General features: G+C 51.0%; 1 protein-coding gene across 1 annotated transcript in view; it reads right to left on the bottom strand.

Moving 5' to 3' along the window:
- Positions 1 to 18,679, bottom strand: part of SYNJ2 (synaptojanin 2) — a 102,436-nt gene extending 83,757 nt beyond the window's left edge. The window contains exon 1 of the mRNA XM_040238896.1: positions 18,477 to 18,679. Coding sequence (XP_040094830.1) covers positions 18,477 to 18,603 — 127 coding nt within the window. The 5' untranslated portion in view covers positions 18,604 to 18,679. The remainder of the gene's footprint in view (positions 1 to 18,476) is intronic.
- Between the last annotated feature and the right edge of the window lie 97 nt (positions 18,680 to 18,776).

The following is an 18,776-nucleotide window of genomic DNA, read 5'->3' as shown; positions in this document are numbered from 1 at the left end:
CCGAGCAGGCAAATGCACCCAGACTACCGAACAGCACCAGAGACACTTAGGAAGTTGTGACAGACCAATCGTGCGCTCAGGGTTTTCTCCAGAAGCGTCCAGCAACATGAGAATGTGTGTGGAGTCAGGGGATAGGACTAGCTCGGGGCTGTGGACTGTGCCTGGCCAGAATGAGGAGACAGAACCATTAGAAGAGTGGACAGTGTGTTCAAGAGGCGGACGATCGGCACGGTTGGATAAGGAGGGAAGACCAGATGGGAGGGCAGGGAAGGTGGGGGTAAGGCTCAGGGACCAGAAACTCAAGGTCTGAGCAGAGGTCCTGAGCGGGCAGGAGGGCAGAAGGCAGCAGAGTGCACGCCTGGGGCTAGACTCCCAGGGCGTGTGATGACTGGTGATGAGCAGGTCTGGGGTGTGAAGGAGATGGGAGGAAAGACTTGGGAGTGACCAGGCGAGGGTGGCAGACCTCATGGGCACGACCTCGCCGAGGACGGGGGCAGGAGAGGCGGCAGAATCCCAGCCTGCCATGAATGCGAGCAAGGCTGGGAGGTAGGCGGCCTTCTTGGGAGGGTGAGGGGCCCCGGGGGGAGCAGCAGTGAGAAACACAATGCCCATCCCACCCCCAGCAAGGCTGCCAGGTTTGGGGCAGGATACGAGCAGGTGAGGAGGGGGCACAGTTCCAGGAGGCTGGTGTGCCAGTGGGTCAAGCTCCCCAAGGTCAATTCCTCCTCTGTATTTTAATCCAGAATCCAGACAACAGCCCCACTATTCATTTCCTAGGCTTCTCTGATTTTTACAATTTTTTGTTTGATCGGATTCATTAGGGATCTGACCAGAGCAGTTTGATGCTCACAGACTGCCCTAGCTTTGCATCCACACTCTTTGGGGACCTCTGTGACAAACTTAGGAGCACACAGGTCCAGGAGAGCTGATGGAAGTGCAGCTCGGAGCAGACATGTTAATACCACTTCTCTGCTTAAATCCCACACAGAGGTCCTATCTGGGGGCGTGGCTGTGACAGGTTTGGCCTCTTTCTCCATTTAAGTCTATTAGCTAAACACACCTGCCTAGTCACAGAGGCCCCACCCAAAATCGGCAGGGTCGGGGGAGACCGTCACACATTTTTCTGTTACGAAAGGGCAGAAGGTGAAGGTGAAGTCGCTCAGTCGTGTCCGACTCTTTGCGACCCCGTGGACTGTAACCTACTAGGCTTCTCCATCCATGGGATTCTCCAGGCAAGAATACTGGAGTGGATTGCCATTTCCTTCTCCAGGGGATCTTCCCGACCCAGGGATCGAACCTGGGTCTCCCACATTGGAGGCAGACGCTTTAACCTCTGAGCCACAAGGGAAGCCCCACAAAAGGGCAGAAGAAACCTCAAATGAACCTAGATAACACTGTTTCATTGACTGGAAATTGTCTCCTCCAGCCAAAGGCTTTCCTTACCTGGAATCAGCTCCAGTCTGGAACAGAGAAGCCCGTGGCTGGCTCAGACCCTGACCTTAGAATCTGCACATCTTTGCAGCAGGGATCCCCCAAGGACACACCAAGGACACTGGTCACCGTCAGGTGTCAGTGTGTGTTCTGAGAACTAAAGGTCAAAGGTGTCTCGGGCGGACCGGGCTGGCTGGGCAGGAGGGTTTATTGCGGGGCCTGGCCACCTTTCCAGCGCTACCTCGTGCTGGGCGTCTCCCAGGTTGGGGGCACCCTGTCCAGAGGTCCCACCCCGGCCATCTGCCCAGGAAATCCTTTCGTGAGTGTTTCCCCTCTGGGGAAGCCTGACTTTACAGAATGCCTCTAAAGCCTGTCCCCGCACCCCACCCCACCCCACCCCGCCTTCCAGGGGGTTCTGTTTGGCCCTCCCCAACTCTGGATTTTTCCGACAGTTGCCACACCTCCCACCAGCCCCAACCTCTGGCCATGGTGGCCCCATCCTACTTCCTGCCACGCCTGACCTGGCCACAGCACCTGAGCCCTGCCCTGATGGGCGGGAACTCAGCTGAGCAGGTGTGTCCCTCGGAGACAAGTCGGATCTGGGCTTGTCTGGGAGCCCACGGGGCTGATCTGGAGAGCTGCTCATGAGACATAACAAGAATGACAACGAGGCTCCACTGCTCAGGCCATTTGGACTTTTTCTCAAGAATGTATGGCTTCAGCCACTATTTCTGTTGGATGACTGATCCTTCTTTGTGATCTATAGGCATGTTTTATAGTGTACAAAGGCCATCAATCTCTCATCCCTGCATATGTTGCAGAAGGCTGTACAGAGTTTCATTCCAGTTTCCCGCTTGTCTTTTAACTATATTTATGGTGTCTTTTGATATTCCAGAGCTTTAAATTTTTATGTAATCAAATCTCTCAGTCTGACACAGGAGGAGCCAGGGGTGCGAAAGTGAAAGTGAAAGTCACTCAGTCGTGTCTGACTCTTTGTCACCCGGTGAACTATACAGTCCATGGGATTCTCCAGGCCAGAATACTGGAGTGGGGAGCCTTTCCCTTCTCCAGGGGATCTTCCCAACCCAGGGATCGAACCCAGGTCTCCCACATTGCGGGCGGATGCTTTACCAGCTGAGCTAGATGCCTCCAATCCTGTTTCCAGACCTGCACGCTGGTTATATGGCAAGTTCATTTCATGAAAATTCATGAAGCTGTCCACTCAGAATTTGTTCATTTTTCTCTATATGTTATATGTCAATAAAAAATAGTTCTTAAATCTCTTAGGTTACTTTTCCTTTATGACTTTTGAGTCTTATGCTTTGCTTAGAAAGGCTTTTCATACCATCACACTGTGAAAGTTTCTCCTATATTTTCTTCTAATGCTTTAAAAGTGAGATTTCTTTACAGTTAACACTTAAGTACCTCTGGAATTTATATATGATTTAATGTAGGGCTCTAACTTAATTCATGTCCACATGGGCTTAACAAAACCTTTTTCAAACTCTCTAGCTCTGGTTCCCTGAAAGTCCTTAAAGGTAAAACATCCCCCATGTCACTAGATAACACGGCTTATGGCCAAAATGAACTTCATGAATGACGAAGCCCTGATGGGGACACCAGGCCTGGGGCTTCCTTAAGTGTGACAACCCTTGTAACTAGGCATGCCTCTTTGTGAACCCAGGAATCCAGAACTATAGGGGTTTTATAAAGGATCCTAGCCTTTTTATAAAGAATCTGCCTGCAATGCAGGCACTGTGGGTTCAGTCCCTGGGTGGGGAAGATTCCCTGGAGAAGGGAATGGCTACCCACTTCAGTATTCTTGCTGGGAGAATCCAATGGATAGAGGAGCCTGGTGGGCTACAGTCCACAGGGTTGCAAAGAGTTGGACACAATTGAGCAATTAACACTTTCACTAGCTCCTGCGGGCACAAAGCTTTAAGCTGGAGAGAAGCTAGTGAGCAGCGGACATCCGTGTGAACGGCTGCAAAGACCACTCAGTCCCCGGAGGAGAGCCAGGCCTTCTCCTCTCTGACCAGAGGGCCAAGGAGGACCCGCTCTTAAATATTCGCTGAATGAAGGAAGTGCCAAGTTGCACAAACACCATTTACTGAGCCAGCTTTTCCCAGCTGATTTAAACTTGTCACCTTAATAAGAAACTAAACTACTCTATTTACATGAGTCTGTTCCGAGCCCTCGCCTCCAGCCTATTGACTTGTGCCGTATCACCGTTATGACTTTACAGTATGATTTACTATCTGGTAGATCAAGTCTGTCCTGATCTTTTTCAAAATCTCCTTGACTATTTTGGCCATTTCTTCATCATTCAGCAGTGTTTCTGAGTCTCTCCGCACATCAGACAGTGTTGAGAAGACAACACTCCTCTTATTAGTTTCCTAGGATTGCCAAACAAAGTACTACAAGCGATTGAAACAACCGCAGGTAATTAAACAACAGCAAAATCCAGGAGCTGGCAGGGCCGGCTCCCTCGGGGGGCTCTCGGGAGGGTCCTTCCTGCCTCTTCCCGCTTCTGGAAGCCCAGGGTGTTCCCTGGCTGCTAGCAGCATCACTCTCGCCTCTGCCTCTGTCTTCGCCTGGCCAACACCCCTCTGTGTCCGTGTCTTCACATGACCTCCTCCCCTCGGTGTGTATGTGTCTCCTCTTCTTACAAGGACACCTGGTCCCACCAGATTAAGGGCCCGTCGACTCCAGGAAGACCTCATCTCCATCAGCACCTTAATTCTGGTGACAAGGACTAGACTCCCAAGTAAGGTGACAGTCAACATATCTTTTTGGGCGGACACACAACGCAACCTCCAACATCCTGCTCCCAAGGAGCTGGCATTCTCAAGACCCAGCAGACGGCACAAGCAAACACATGAGGTGATTTTGGCGACATGTGCTACAGGGACAAGAAAACAGGTGTTGCAACGGAGACAGCTGGGGCGTGGGGGCCGCGGGCTAGCTTGGCTGGGGTGGTTGGGAACGTCTCACTGAAGTCACTAAGTTGGGCTTGGATGAGGACAAGGCGGCCAGGCAGATCGCATAGTGTGAGCAGGGATAATGAGGAAGGAATCACTCAGGGTCCCTAGAGAGGACTGAGCCCAGGACGCGGTGGGGGATGAGGCTGGAAAAAAGAGCTGGGGCACAGGACACAGGCTGTGCAGGCTTGGCCAGCGTCAGTGTGGGGTGACGGGACGGCCCGGGAGTGGCAGTCAGGAGGCCAGTTAGGAGGTGGCGTGTGGTCTAAGTGAGGGGAGGCAATGGCTGGACCAGCAGGGCTGCAGCTGCAACAGGGGACCTGCTGGATTCAGATCCATTCTAGAGGGAAAGTGGGTCTCGATGCACCGGTGGACTGGATGGAACTGAAGAAGCGAGCAGGATCTGGAGGACTCACAGGTTCTGTCTGGAGTTATTACGCCCACACCTGCAGGGTGGGGTGCTATGCGTGTGCTCAGTCGTGCCCAACTCTTCGCAACGCCGAGGACCACAGCCCGCCAGGCTCCTGTGTTCATGGGTTTGCCCAGGCAAGAATACTGGAGTGGTTAGCCATTTCCTGCTTCAGGGTATCTTCCCAACCCAGGGATTGAACCTGTGTCTCTTGCATCTCTGCCACTGCCAGACTCTTTACCACCGGGAAGCCCAAGGTGAGGGGGGGTGGTGGCTGCCATTACTCAAAATGGGAAGATTAATTAAGGTAAACACAAGATTAAGTGGGGAGAGGGGGAGAGTCCCAGATACTTTAAAATCAGCCTGTAAGCTTTACATCAAAGTCCTGTTGACTGGATTTTACTCATAGGTACTTGTATTTACAGATTTATTGAGAACACACTTTTTATAATGTTGATGTTCCTTTCCCAAGAATATGCTGTACCTTTTCACTTACTCAGTGCGTCTATAAAGTTTTATAGCTTTACATTTATGTTTATTCCCAGAAACTGTTGTTACTGGGCGTGGAACCTGTTTTTCCTATTGCACACTCTAACTGACTAATGATGGTATATGGGAAAACTTTAGATTTTCATCTTGAGCTTGAAAAGCAGCCACTTTATTAATTCACTAAGTCTAATGAACTCTCACATACCTATCACCTAGCTCAAACAGACATCAACATTTTCCCAATCTTATTTCACCTGTTCTCCCATCCCCACTGTGCATGTACACACGAATGCATCTGTCCGTCCTCCCAGAGTGTTGCCAAGCAAGTGCCAGATGTCAGGTCAATGCACTTAGAGACACCGGGGTCTGGCTCCTGGATTTCATAAGTGGACAGTCTTAGCATCTGCACCCAAAGACCCCGAGAGCATTCAGGAGGGGAGAAGACAGAACTACAGATATGATGGCTCTTCTGCAAGACCCAGGAGCAAGGCAGGAACCAAACTGAAGTCACAGGCCCACCCTCTAAAGCTCATGAACTTTGAACTTTCTTTACAGGATCATTCCTCTAGTCTTCATTCTGGTTCTGTTTTCTCTTTTAAGACAAAATTCTAATAAGCTCTCAGTAGCCTAATTTTTCTAACAGCCAGTTGACCCAGAAACCAAAAGGGGGAAGGTGCTACTGAAGTCAGACACACACCCAGAAACCCCCGAAGTGTGGTACCATCCGTGTGCAATGGTACATCACTATCATTTCTCACTTCATAGATAGGTCTGGTCCCTGTGTTGTAAAGGCAGGCTACAACGACCAGTTCTGTGGTTGGATTAAAATTTTATCACAACCACACAAGCTAAAAAGGGCCATGAGCTGCCCACATTCTCCAGGGCAGTCTCCAGGCCATACGGTGCCTTTTTGTGAATTAGAAAAAAAGCACCCATTATGGACAGATTCAGACCCACAGTCACAGCTTGGAAAGCAGGGGGGCTTGGGAGAAAACAGGAGTTCAGCCCTCCTCACCCACTCTTCCCACCCCCACATCTCACTCCAGAACCTGGCACAGAGTCCTGGACTTTGCCCTGTGGTTCCATCCCAGACTCCTGAGGTCTTTGCAGATATCCATATTTTTAACACCCTAATGGATATCATACCTCTTCCCCTGTCAACAAACAAGTAAAACTTAGAGAAATAATTGCAATAGTTTTGTTACTCCTCGTTAAAATCAATTTATACCAGATGAACTCTCTCAGTCTTTACCCCAAATACCATGTGTCTGGAGAGAGACGAAAGTAGCCCTTAAAAATGGGAAGTATAAGATTCTGTTGGTCCACTCCAGAGACATACGACTTCAACGTGGAATTCTATTCTTGCAGCTCTACTGCTGGCCCTCTTGTGTTACCCACAAGGATGTGATCTGGCTGCAGCTCTTTCCCCTGGTCTACCAGCACATCCCCTCCTGGTCCACAGGCTCCTCCCCCCGGTCCACAGGCTCCTCCCCCCAGCCACAGGCCCCTCCCCCCGGTCCACAGGCTCCTCCTCCCTGGCTCCTCTCCTAGTGCTGCTGCTAAGCCGCTTCAGTCGTGTCTGACTCTGTCCAACCCCATAGACAGCAATCCACCAGGTTCCTCTGTCCCTGGGATTCTCCAGGCAAGAACACTGGAATGGGTTGCCATTTCCTTCTCCAATGCATGCATGCATGCTAAGTCACCTCAGTCATGTCCGCCTCTGGGCGACCCTATGGACAGCAAGCAGCCCACCAGGCTCCCCTGTCCACAGGATTCTCCAAGCAAGAATACTGGAGTGGGTTGCTGTTTTCTTCTCCACTCCTTCTAGCTGTCCCAGTGAAAAGAGAAGCAAGTGCCACTAGGCACTTGGACACTGTTATAAGGGCCTGGCTCTCTGGTGGCTCAAACAGTAAAGAATCCACCTGCAATGTGGGAGACCTGGGTTGGATCCCTGAGTTGGGACGATCCCCTGGAGGAGGGCATGGCAACTCACTCCAGTATTCTTTCCTGGAGAATCCCACGGACAGAGGAGCCTGGCGGGCCACAGTCCATGAGGTGGCAAAGAGTCAGACACGACTGAGCAACTAAGCACAGGCCTGGGTGGGCAGCAAGTTATTTCCAGCCCTCATTTTTCAATATTCCTTTCTCTATCCACACTATGTAAACAGGAGCAAACAAGTCCTTGCTGGAACAGGCCATGAGGCGAGTATCACGGTCCTGTCCGCCGGAGCAGGGACAACGCTGCTGCCCTTGACGCTCTCCCCACCCCCACCCCTCTCCGCCAGCAGGGGCCAGCTGGCTTTGCCTGACCTCAGCTCTGCTTGGTTGGGAGGCAGGAGCAGCAGAGGACTGTCTCTGCTTAAACAGTTTTTCTGACATATATTTATCAGCCACCGATAAGATTGATGGTGAAGCTAAGTCCATGCAACATACAGGCAATAAAAACAGACAGATAAAACAAGCCCACACATCCCCAGACACAGAACTCACCCTACCCCAGTCTAGATTATTAAAAAAAAAAAAAAAGCTACACAATATGATGAAAGGTATGACTTTTGGGGATGTCAGTAGATATTAATAAGAATCTGCTAAAAGAGCTACTGAACTGACACAGTATATGATACTTTAATGGCTTCTCTGGAGGCTCAGTGGTAAAGAATCCACCTGCCAATGCAGCAGACGCAAGTGATGTGGGTTTGATCCCTGGGTCGGGAAGGTGACCCTGGAGAAGGAAATGGCAACCCACTCCAGTATTTTTGCCTGGAAAATCCCATGGATAGAGGAGCCTGGTGGGCTGCAGTCCACGGGGCTGCAAAAGAGCTGGATATGACTTAGTGACTACACACCAGCAACAATAATACTTTAATAAATACTGTTATATTCCTGATTTAAGCTTAAGTTGATATGACTTAAAATATTTTTTTGCTGATTATAGGAAAGGGCCGGAATCAAGGAGAGACAATCTCATGCATTTTAATTAATTGATGTCTCCAATTTAAAATGTATAGCATCAGATTCCTAGGTTTACTTGAATCTTAGATCTCAGTCATGTTAGATTTTACTTTCCAAGTCATTTCTCCTCAGATTCAAATTTCTGGGTGGCTTATAATTTTAACTAGGTGTGTAAAGTAGGGGCATTGCTTATTTGCTTATGATCAGTGTTTAAGGTTTGTTTTTTGTTTTTTTTTTTAAAGACACAAGGAATCTGAGAGTGGGGGAAGGCAGGAGAGGCGGCTATTCATTTGTTTTCAGATGAGGATTCTGAGGCCTGGGGGATTCACTAAATTCCCCCACGGGAGGAACAGCCTAAGGACTCAGGGCTAAAATTCAGGTCTCCTCTCTCTTACCAAGAGGCAGGAAAGGAAACAGGTGAGGGGGCGGGAGGACTTATCACTAGAACATTCCAGGGTCAGAAGTGAGGAAAGGAAAGGAGTCTGCTTTTCCTGAGTAGAGATTACTACCACCTGTCAGGAATGTCAGTACAAGCAGAACACAAAAGGCAGCCGGCCAGCAGAGATGAGCTGTACGCAGTGCTCACGTCAAACCTGGCCTTTTTCCTAGATCTTGCACGGTGACCAGACTATCCCAGGTCTCCCATGGGTCTGAGCATCAGTCCTGAACACCCTGCCCACTTCCCAACCCACCTCCACCTCCCATGTCAACCCCGTTACTAGCGGAGCATTTGGTGGCCCAGGGTCTGCTGTGTGAGACCTCACAGTGCCTTAGAGGACAGAGAACCCCTCTCTTCCTTTCTCACCATCTGTTTTGCCCTGGCCATCACCTCAGACCTTGTCAAAGAGCAGAAGTAGCAGAGGAGGATGTCCTGCTCTTGGGGAGCATATGGTTTCCCTGAAATACACAAGAGTCAGAGAGCAGAGCACAGCGTCCAGGAGGTGGGAGGGGTGGCCCATCACGCCCGCAGCCTCAGGGAGCGGAGGAGGCGGGGCGGAAGTGGGCAGAGATGCAGGAACAGAATTAAGTACCAGCTCCCTTGATATTACAGAAACCTCTCTGGGAGAGTTCCATATCCTCAGAAAACCAGCCTTAAAATTAAGTTCAGACTTTTGCATCTGCACTTTGGAATTGCTCCCAAGAACCAGAAAGAGCTGCCCTGCCCGCCCTCCACAGTTAACATGCTCAGAGTGAATCCTCCCGCCTGGATTCATTTTCTAAAGCAAGCAGCTATATAAGCAAATCGTATATCCTGAGTACAGACCGCTACATCGCCAGCACCCACCAGGTGCATCCAGCCTTCCTGGGTGGGGCGCTTTGCTGGCTCCACTGGACCCACACCAGGTGCCTGGTGCCCAACCTCGAGTGCAAAGTGGTCTGTCTGCCCCCTTGGCAGAGCCACTCCCAGGCCCCCAGGACAAGCAGGTGGAGGACAGGAAGATACGCCCTGAGGGGCACCCAGCACACTTCCTCAGGAACCTCGCCCCACTCAAAATCGAGGCAAGCTTCAGGAAGACACTATGTGTCCCCTGTTGGACCAGCCTCAATAGAGATGCGTGTCCTTAGGAGCCTGGGGTCTCGCTGCCATCTCTACTGAGGACCCCAGTGCTTCCTTCTGAGCCCTGAGTCCCAGCCACGCTCTGCTCTAGGCATCAGGGTGTCCTCAGAGAAGGATAAGGCCTGGCACAGGGCTTGGCCCTGCCAGAACGCGGAACCCACACACTTCCCGTGAAGATCTCCCGTTCGTAATATCTCACACGCCACTCAGGAAGGAGGGGACTGCTTCCCCCAGCTGGACACCGCTCTATAAAAGTGTCAGATGGGGGACTTCCCTGTGGTCCAGGGGTTTCAGGATCCGCCTGGCAGACGGGGGACTCAGGTTCCATTCCTGGTCCAGGGAGATCCCATTTGCTGAGGGGCAGCTAAGCCCACGCGGCACAACTCCTGAGCTCAAACCCAGTCACGGTCGGGAGGCGGCATGGATGCTCACTTTCACCAGCAGCCCTTCTCTTTCACTGAACACACATGCATCCTGAAGCCCAAGATAAGCAGAGCAACACGGGACAAAAAACGGTTTTTCATACAGTGGGTTTTCTTATTTTCCTAAGCACGAGACTTCAGCCAACACATCGCTCTCTGGAGCCTCCTAGACTTGTTCAAGTCGCGGCTCGGCCACTAACTAGAAACAGAACGTCAGGCAAGCTCTTACCCATCCCTGTGCCTCAGTTTCTCCAAGCGTAAATGGAGATTATCAGGACCTGCCCCTCTGTAAGGGCTGAAGCAGTCAATCCATGTAAACCTCAAACAGTGCCTGGTACGAGGCAAGCACCCACGAGCATTAGCTAGGATGATCAAGTGAACCAAAGTTTATTTGACCACCTGAAAATCCAAAGCACTCTGTAACAGACATCCTTGAAGCAGAATGGGTCCGTGTGTGTGTCTCCTGAGACACTCTAGCCACAGGACACTGGGTCAAGGTTTCTGAGGTTTTTCAGTAAACTGTCCCTAAGAAGGACACATTTACATAACAGGGCCCCTAGTCGCCTTCCAGCAAGTCTTGGAAGCAGGAAGTGCCTGTAAATGGGCTGTTTGGTGTTGACTTCTGCTGAGAATCCAGCATCTAACGAATTGCCCTCCAGACCCGCAGCCTGGAGATGCCAGCGCAGCTGGGGGTCTCACTGCCAAGCTCTCAGCTTGCTCAGGTGCACACACCTTTGCCAGCCTGATTTTCCCCTGGAGGGGGGCTGGCCACCACCCACACCCTAATGCTAGGGACCCCAATCTAATGCCCAAGTCTGAGCCTGGGGCAGTTTGCCAGGGCTTTAAGGACACTTCAAGTGGGAAAAAACACAGACTGTGCTCCCCATCCTCAGGTGAAAAGGTGACACCATCCAGCAACAGAAGCTGAGCAGCCAGAAATCACAAAGGGGTACCTGGGTGCCCAAGGAACACCCCGGAGTGAGACCCAGACCCACCCAGGTGCCCAGGGCTCACCTGGCCCAACAACGATTGGGTTTGAGCCAGGCACCCTCAGAGCCTTGTACCCACCATGTGGAAATAATTCTAAGGTATCAATCAAGCTCACAAACTGCTAAAAACAAACCACGTTCTATCCTCTTGGCTCGAGAAGGACACCCCAGGACTAAGGTCAGGTCCAGAAGGTGCCCAGCAGAAAGAGCTGCCCCCAGCCTGGCCGCCTTCTCTTTCCACTGACCCCCAGGCTCCAGGCTCCACACCACCCTGCAGGGGCCTCATGCACACACCCGAGGACACCCTATCAAGTGTGCGTCCACTTCCACTAACACCCTGCAGCCTTGCCACACTGCTGCCCTGGCCCCGGGTGGACACACCCACTGTGCAGTCTGTCAGGGGCTCTAGGAAGAGACCAGCGCAGGCTGTATGCGGGCTGGGTACCACGTGTGGAGGAGATTCCAGGATCCTCTGGAGTGTGGTCCAGAGATGGGTGGGGGGAGGGGGGCAGTCAGCAAACAGCAGGGGACACAGCCCCTTGGCTCGACCCCTCATTCTGATGAGAGGCACGGGGCAAGGCCTGCCTGGCCATCTTCCAGGGGCAGTGCAACCACTGAGCCCATCAATGCTGTCCCAGGAGGGGACACCCTGCTCTTCCAGGCTGTGGTTTATTCTTGCCATGCGGTCAGTTCACTCTCAAAAATATATCTCAGCCAGAACCTCAGAATCAATTCACACCACCATTTCTATTGTTGGTCACATTTCAATCCATCTAATAAATTTTGAACTTGCACAAAATGCAAGCTGTAGGGGAGGAAAAAAGAAAGCGAGCCAAATAAATTAAAACTTGCTTGGCCATGAATCAGTTAGGAGATTTATTTTTCATAAAAAATTCAGGGATAGGTGACACAGAACGGACTGAGGAGCCTGGTGGGCTACAGTCCATGGGGTCATAGAGTCGGACACGACTGAATGACTTCACTTTCACTTTCATTTTCTTTCATCCTGTGGTGTTGGAGAAGACTCTTGAGAGTCCCTTGGACACCAAGGAGATCAAACCAGTCAATCCTAAAGGAAATCAACCCAAAATATTCATTGGAAGGATGGATGCTGAAGCTAAAGCTCCAATAATTTGGCAACCTGATGTAAACAGTCAACTCACTGAAAAGGCCCTAATGCTGGGAAAGATTGAGGGCGAGAGAAGCAGGCGACAGAGGATGAGATGGTTGGGTGGTATCACCAACTCAGTGGACATGAGTTTGAGCAAACTCAGGGGGTTACAGAGTTGGACACAACTTTGCGACTGAAAAACAACAATCCACAGTGAGTAACAGGTACAGGAGAGTCATTTTTTCCTTCACTTTTGTGTACACTTGAAATTTTTCACAATTAAAGGTTAAAGGAAAGTTTTGGAGCCATGCAGCCCCCACAAAAGAAAAGCTATGACCAACCTGCTGCTGCTGCTAAGTAACTTCAGTCGTGTCCGACTCTATGCGACCCCATAGACGGCAGCCCACCAGGCTCCTCCGTTCCTGGGATTCTCCAGGCAAGAATACCGGAGTGGGTTGCCATTTCCTTCTCCAATGCAAAAGTGAAAAGTGAAAGTGAAGTCGCTCAGTCGTGTCCGACTCTTTAGACTGCATATTAAAAAGCAGAGACATTACTTTGCCGACAAAGGTTTGTCTAGTCAAAGCTATGGTTTTTCCAGTAGTCATGTATGGATGTTGACAGTTGGACTATAAAGAAAGCTAAGCGCTGAAGAATTGATGCTTTTGAATTGTAGTGTTGGAGAAGACTCTGGAGAGTCCCTCGGACTGCAAGGAAATCAAACCAGTCAATCCTTAAGGAAATCAGTCCTGAATATTCATCTGAAGGACTGATGCTGAAGCTGAAACTCCAATACTTTGGCCACCTGATACAAAGAACTGACTCACTGGAAAAGATCCTAATGCTGGGCAAGATTGAGGGCAGGAGGAGAAGGGGATGACAGAGGATGAGATAGTTGGATGGCATCACTGATTCGATGGACATGAGTTTGAGTAAGCTCTAGGAGTTGGTAATGGACAGGGAAGCCTGGCGAGCTGCAGTCTATGGGGTCGCAAAGAGTCAGATACAACTGAGTGACTGAACGGAGCCCAAAAAAGAGCCTGGCAAGATCTGAAATCACATTCCTCCCAGTGAGTCACAAAAAAGCCAGCAGAAGCACACGCTAACCTGGCCTGCAATTTTGTTGATATTACGAGGAGCAAACCTGCAGCTAACTGGGAACGGCCTCTTCAGGAACCACAGTCCACCAGGCTACTGTGCTCCCCACCCTGCCAGGAGTCCAGAGCCCCCGCCAGGCTCTATCTGAGCTCCAATCCTCACCCAGGAGGATTCATTCAACTCTCTCAGATGCTCTCAGGCAGGTCAAACTTCAAGTCACGGACCAAATAAATCCAGGCTACGGAGCCTGACGAAGGGGCCAAGGCAACTGTTCAGACAGAGCCTTGCTGGGCTCCACGGCTGAGTCTCCAAGTCAAACAAGATCTGACCGGGTGGCCTCTGTGCAAACAGTGGCAGCAGGGAGAACCCAGGCCCGTGTTTACACAGAACCTTTCCCCTCAGAAGCTGAAAGCGATTTCAGGAGGCTCAGTAATTAGCTTAATTAAATCTCACGGGGCTCCTGCCCACCCCGCTCCCGGCTGCCTGTTTCACTCGAGCATGGCTGGGGGATGCAGAGAGGCGGGGCTGCACACCTCGCACACACGTGTAAACACATCACACTCACAGGCCACCCCTCCTGGGGGCCTGTTTGGAGAACCCAGGACTTTGGGGCCTCGTCACTGGCTCTGCACATGGACGAAACCCATGAACAACGCACACTTCCCTTCATCTGGCCCAGAGGAGGATGTCTAAACGGGACAAAGAAGACAGCAAGCACTTTTTGTCCCAGTATGCAAATGAGAGAACATCTGGATGCTAATTGTGGACCATGGACCCAGGAGAATTGTTACCGGCTCTGCCTTTATATCGATATTTGAGAAGCCCTTGGAAATCGCACCCCACTCCAGTACTCTTGCCTGGAAAATCCCATGGATGGAGGAGCCTGGTAGGCTGCAGTCTATAGGGTTGCAAAGAGTCGGACACGACTGAGCGACTCCACTTTCTTTCTTTCTACTGCCGAATCAGGTCATCAAGAAAACGCTATTAAAACCTTTGAAATTGGTGCCAACATGTTAGGCTTTTCTGCCTCTGGAATAGCCTGTTCCCGCTGATTCATATTAAAGAAACATTCTCAAATCTTTCAGAAGCTGAAACTTGGAAGTTTTCCTCACCGGCTGGTAGGCCGGGTGGCCACCCAGGTCATGTTGGAATAGAAGGACTAACCCAGAAATCATCAGTTTTTCCTAAACTCAAAACCTAAGTCAAGCCCTGTCTCTGCAATACCTGAAAACATTAGTGGGAAGCCTTTTAAACTTATGACCCCACGGGCTAGGATGTGCCCTAAAGAGCTATGCCTTCGTCCAACCCACATCCCTGTAAAAGCAGCAGTGTGTACCCGCCACAGAGCTGCACAGAATCTAGGGCCACTCAGTAAACACCCAGAAACCACTACCCCCATGGGAATAAACCCTTGACTTGAGTCTGCTTGACCTCTCATTTCTCCCTGGGGAGACTCATCAAGGGAAACCAGAGCAGACCCGAGGAGGAAGCTTGAACCCCATGGAATGGCCAAGGTTCCACCACCAGCTATGCAAGCTGCCACAGCTGCACTGCCCCCCACAAAAGCAGAGCCTTCATCTTTCCGGCAGGGTGCTGGGGGCGGGGAGAATGAAAGCCCTCTTAACCTTATCCAGGAAAGCAAAAAGCTAGACCTTTGGAACACAGATGGGCATTTTAAGTTCAGAGCCAGTCTATCCCATTGTGACATGCTTAGGATGCTCTAAAAGTCTGAGACAACTTTCCAGTAACAGAGGCTCCTACAGTCCTTCTCGGGACCAGCAACATTACCCAATGAATGCCTTTTAAAAATAGTTTCTTTGGGAAATAGATGGGGAAACAGTGGAAACAGTGTCAGACTTTATTTTGGGGGGCTCCAAAATCACTGCAGATGGTGATTGCCGCCATGAAATTAAAACACGCTTACTCCTTGGAAGAAAAGTTATGACCAACCTAGATAGCATATTCAAAGGCAGAGACATTACTTTACCAACATAGGTCTGTCTAGTCAAGGCTATGGTTTTTCCAGTAGTCATGTATGGATGTGAGAGTTGGACTGTGAAGAAGGTTGAGCACTGAAGAATTGATGCTTTTGAACTGTGGTGTTGGAGAAGACTCTTGAGAGTCCCTTGGACTGCAAGGAGATCCAACTAGTCCATTCTAAAGGAGATCAGCCCTGGGATTTCTTTGGAAGGAATGATGCTAAAGCAGAAACTCCAGTACTTTGGCCATTTGATGACTCATTGGAAAAGACTCTGATGGTGTGAGGGATTGGGGGCAGGAGGAGAAGGGGACGACAGAGGATGAGATGGCTGGATGGCATCACTGACTCGATGTACCTGAGTCTGAGTGAACTCCAGGAGCTGGTGATGGACAGGGAGGCCTGGAGTGCTGCAAATCATGGGGTAGCAAAGAGTCGGACACAACTGAGCGACTGAACTGAACATAAGAAAAGGTCTTCCCTGGTCGCTCAGACAGTAAAGAATCTGCCTGCAATGTAGGAGAATTGGGTTTGATCCCTGGGTGGGGAAGATCCCCTGGAGAAGGGAATGGCAACCCACTCTAGTATTCTTGCCTGGAGAATTCCAGGGACAGAGGAGCCTGGCAGATTACAGTCCATGGGGTCACAGAGTCGGACACGACTGAGTGACTAACACAAAAAAGACTTCAAAAATTAAGCATTCAGGCTAAAGTCCACTGAAAAATGGATGCCAGGTTAGGTGACAAATGTGGGCTACACGTGAGCTGAGGCCACACCCCTTCCTTTCACTACTTCCTCTGTTCCAGAATCCAGAGTACTGTAATCACCAGCATAATATACATGATTTCAGCCCAAGCCTAATTTCCAAATGGAAAATATGCATTATACTACTTTCATTAATCATTTAAAAATCTTCACTTTTGAAAAAATAAAGTCTGTTTTATCCTAGTGGCTTCAACAGTACGCTAAGTCACTTCAGTCGTGTCCAACTCTTTGTGACACTGTGAAGCATAGCCCACCAGGCTCCTCTTGTCCGTGGGATTTTCTAGGCAAAAATACTGGAGTGGGTTGCCATTTCCTTCTCCAGGAGATCTTCCCAACCCAGGGATTGACCCCCAGCCTCTTACATCTCCTGGACTGGCAGGCAGTTCTTTCCCTCTAGTGCCACCAGGGAAGCCCAGTGGCTTCAAAGGAACTCTTAAATATACAGGAACTCGATTAAGGTTGCTATAATCCAACTGACGAATATTTTACTCTCTTTGATGAAGTGGTAGTTTTGTACCATGCAATTAATCTCTCAGCTCTGACAAATGTGTTATGAAGTAGACATTTAAAATGAAATGGAAATTTCTGTGATTTTTTTTTTCCCCAGACCTTAGCAAATGACCAAACTTGGACTTTTCAGGCTAGAGTACAAATTGAAATAATCTGATAACAATTTAATCCATGATTTACTGCACAGCTTATGGTGCTGACACTACTGGAGACATGGTTTTAGTAACCGAGTGACTGGAAGCAAGCCAGATAACCGTATGTTAATAAAATGATTAAGGAAGTGGAAACAGAAGAGATGGTCCTTCCAAGATGTATACTGAAGAATCTAACTGAAGAATGTATGTGCACAATATGAAAAAAAGACGAGTCAATTATAAAGTGTGGTGGGGGTAAGTGCACTGGTTATCCACCTAAAGGAGTAGAGACCCTCCTCTGCGCTTTGTGTTTAGCTACAAACAAGGGAGACAGTGCAGCTGGACAAGAGATGTAAGCCTGTTCTCCAGTGTTCAGGTTGAAGTTCCAACAATCCTTCCTGCTTTCGCTCATGTTGGTATTACCTGCCCTTCCTCATGAATGTTAGACACCAAACAAGAAGCCCAATGGCTGGTGATTCCAAGAAGCCACACTCTGTACACCAGTACAGAAACAGCCACTGGAAGTCAGGGAGTGCTGTCTGTCACCCCAGCCAAGCAAGTTTCTTATCCTCTCCAGGCCTCAGTTTACTCCTCTGTAATATGGACACTGTAATAGCCCAGAACTATGAAAATTAAATGAGATAGTCTCTAAAGCCCTTGACACAATATCAGTGTCAAGACTTGGTGGTCTTGACAGAGTTGAAATACACCGACTTGGCAACTACCTAAGGTCAAATCCAGGCTTCCCCGGCGGCTCAGTGGTAAAGAATCTGCCTGCAATGGCGAGACAAGCATAATATCCCTGGGTTAGGAAGATTCCCCTGGAGAAGTAAATGGCAACCCACTCTATTAGTCTTGCCTGGGAATTTCCATGGACAGAGGAGCCTGGTGGGCTATAGTCCAAGGGGTCACAAGGAGTCGGACACGACTGAGTAAACAGCAACCACAAAATCAAATACAGCCAGTACAGAGTCATCCGGTCGTGTATTTGCCTCCAAGTTCTATACTTTGTGGGAGTGACGCCTCTCAACCAAGCAGTTAGTTGAGGCCAAGGTGCCATCAGCTGTTTATCCGGCGTCTGGGTTAACGGTGCTTTGGCCCCATCCCCTCCAGGAGCGAAGAGGCCATCACAGAGCAGTGGGCATTCCGTGTTCCATCAACAGGTGCCAAAGAGAAACAGCGCCAAGCGCTTGCTCAGGCCGGCTCCTAAGTCAACCCTCCCGGATGGTCACGAATCTGGAACGCGTCCCGGGGGAGCGCGGGGCAGAAGCCAGAGGCGGCTCTTCACGAGTGACCCGCCCGCCGGCAGGCGCGCGGATGGCAGACCCCAAGGGGGGACCGCGGGCAGCCTGGGTCCCGGGGCGCAGCCGCACGTGCTCTGAGGCGTGCCGGCGCCACTTCATTCAAACAGGCCCCTACCGGCCACCCCGCGCGTGCCACCCCCAGTCCTCGGCCGCCTCCGCGCCCCCGGGACCGCTCTACTCGGGGAAGGGAGGTGCCCGTATGCCTCGGTCTCAGCAGAAGAGGCAGGCGCCCTCCCCTTCGGGCACATCCGCCCCGGGGAAGGGGACGGGGGAAACGGCCGGAGTCCCCCGCGCCACTGCGGAGTCGCCTGCTCGGGAGCCCCGGGCAGCACCGCCTGCCGCACTCACCGAGCGTGGCCACCGTGCCGGCCTCGAAGAGCAGGCAGTCCCTGCGGCCGCGCGCCTCCAGCAGGACGCTGCTTTCCCCCGAGGCCTCCAGCCGCCGGAGCAGCCGCAGAGCCTTGCTCAGAGCCATCGGCGCGCGGCCCGGCGCGGCTCCCCCAAGCGCCCGCAACTTCCAGGAGTTTCACTTTGCGTCCCCGCCGCGGGCCAGGCGCAGGCTCCTCCCTGCCGGTTCCGCGGCCTGCGACCGGCCCGCCTCCGCCGCGCCCGCGCGCGCCGCCCCGGGCAGGTGAGGGCGCGCGGCCG

Source organism: Oryx dammah, unplaced genomic scaffold (genome assembly GCF_014754425.2).
Source record: "Oryx dammah isolate SB20612 unplaced genomic scaffold, SCBI_Odam_1.1 HiC_scaffold_4, whole genome shotgun sequence".
In the NCBI taxonomy this organism is placed as follows: domain Eukaryota; kingdom Metazoa; phylum Chordata; class Mammalia; order Artiodactyla; family Bovidae; genus Oryx; species Oryx dammah.
This window is presented reverse-complemented; position numbering and strand designations above follow the sequence as displayed.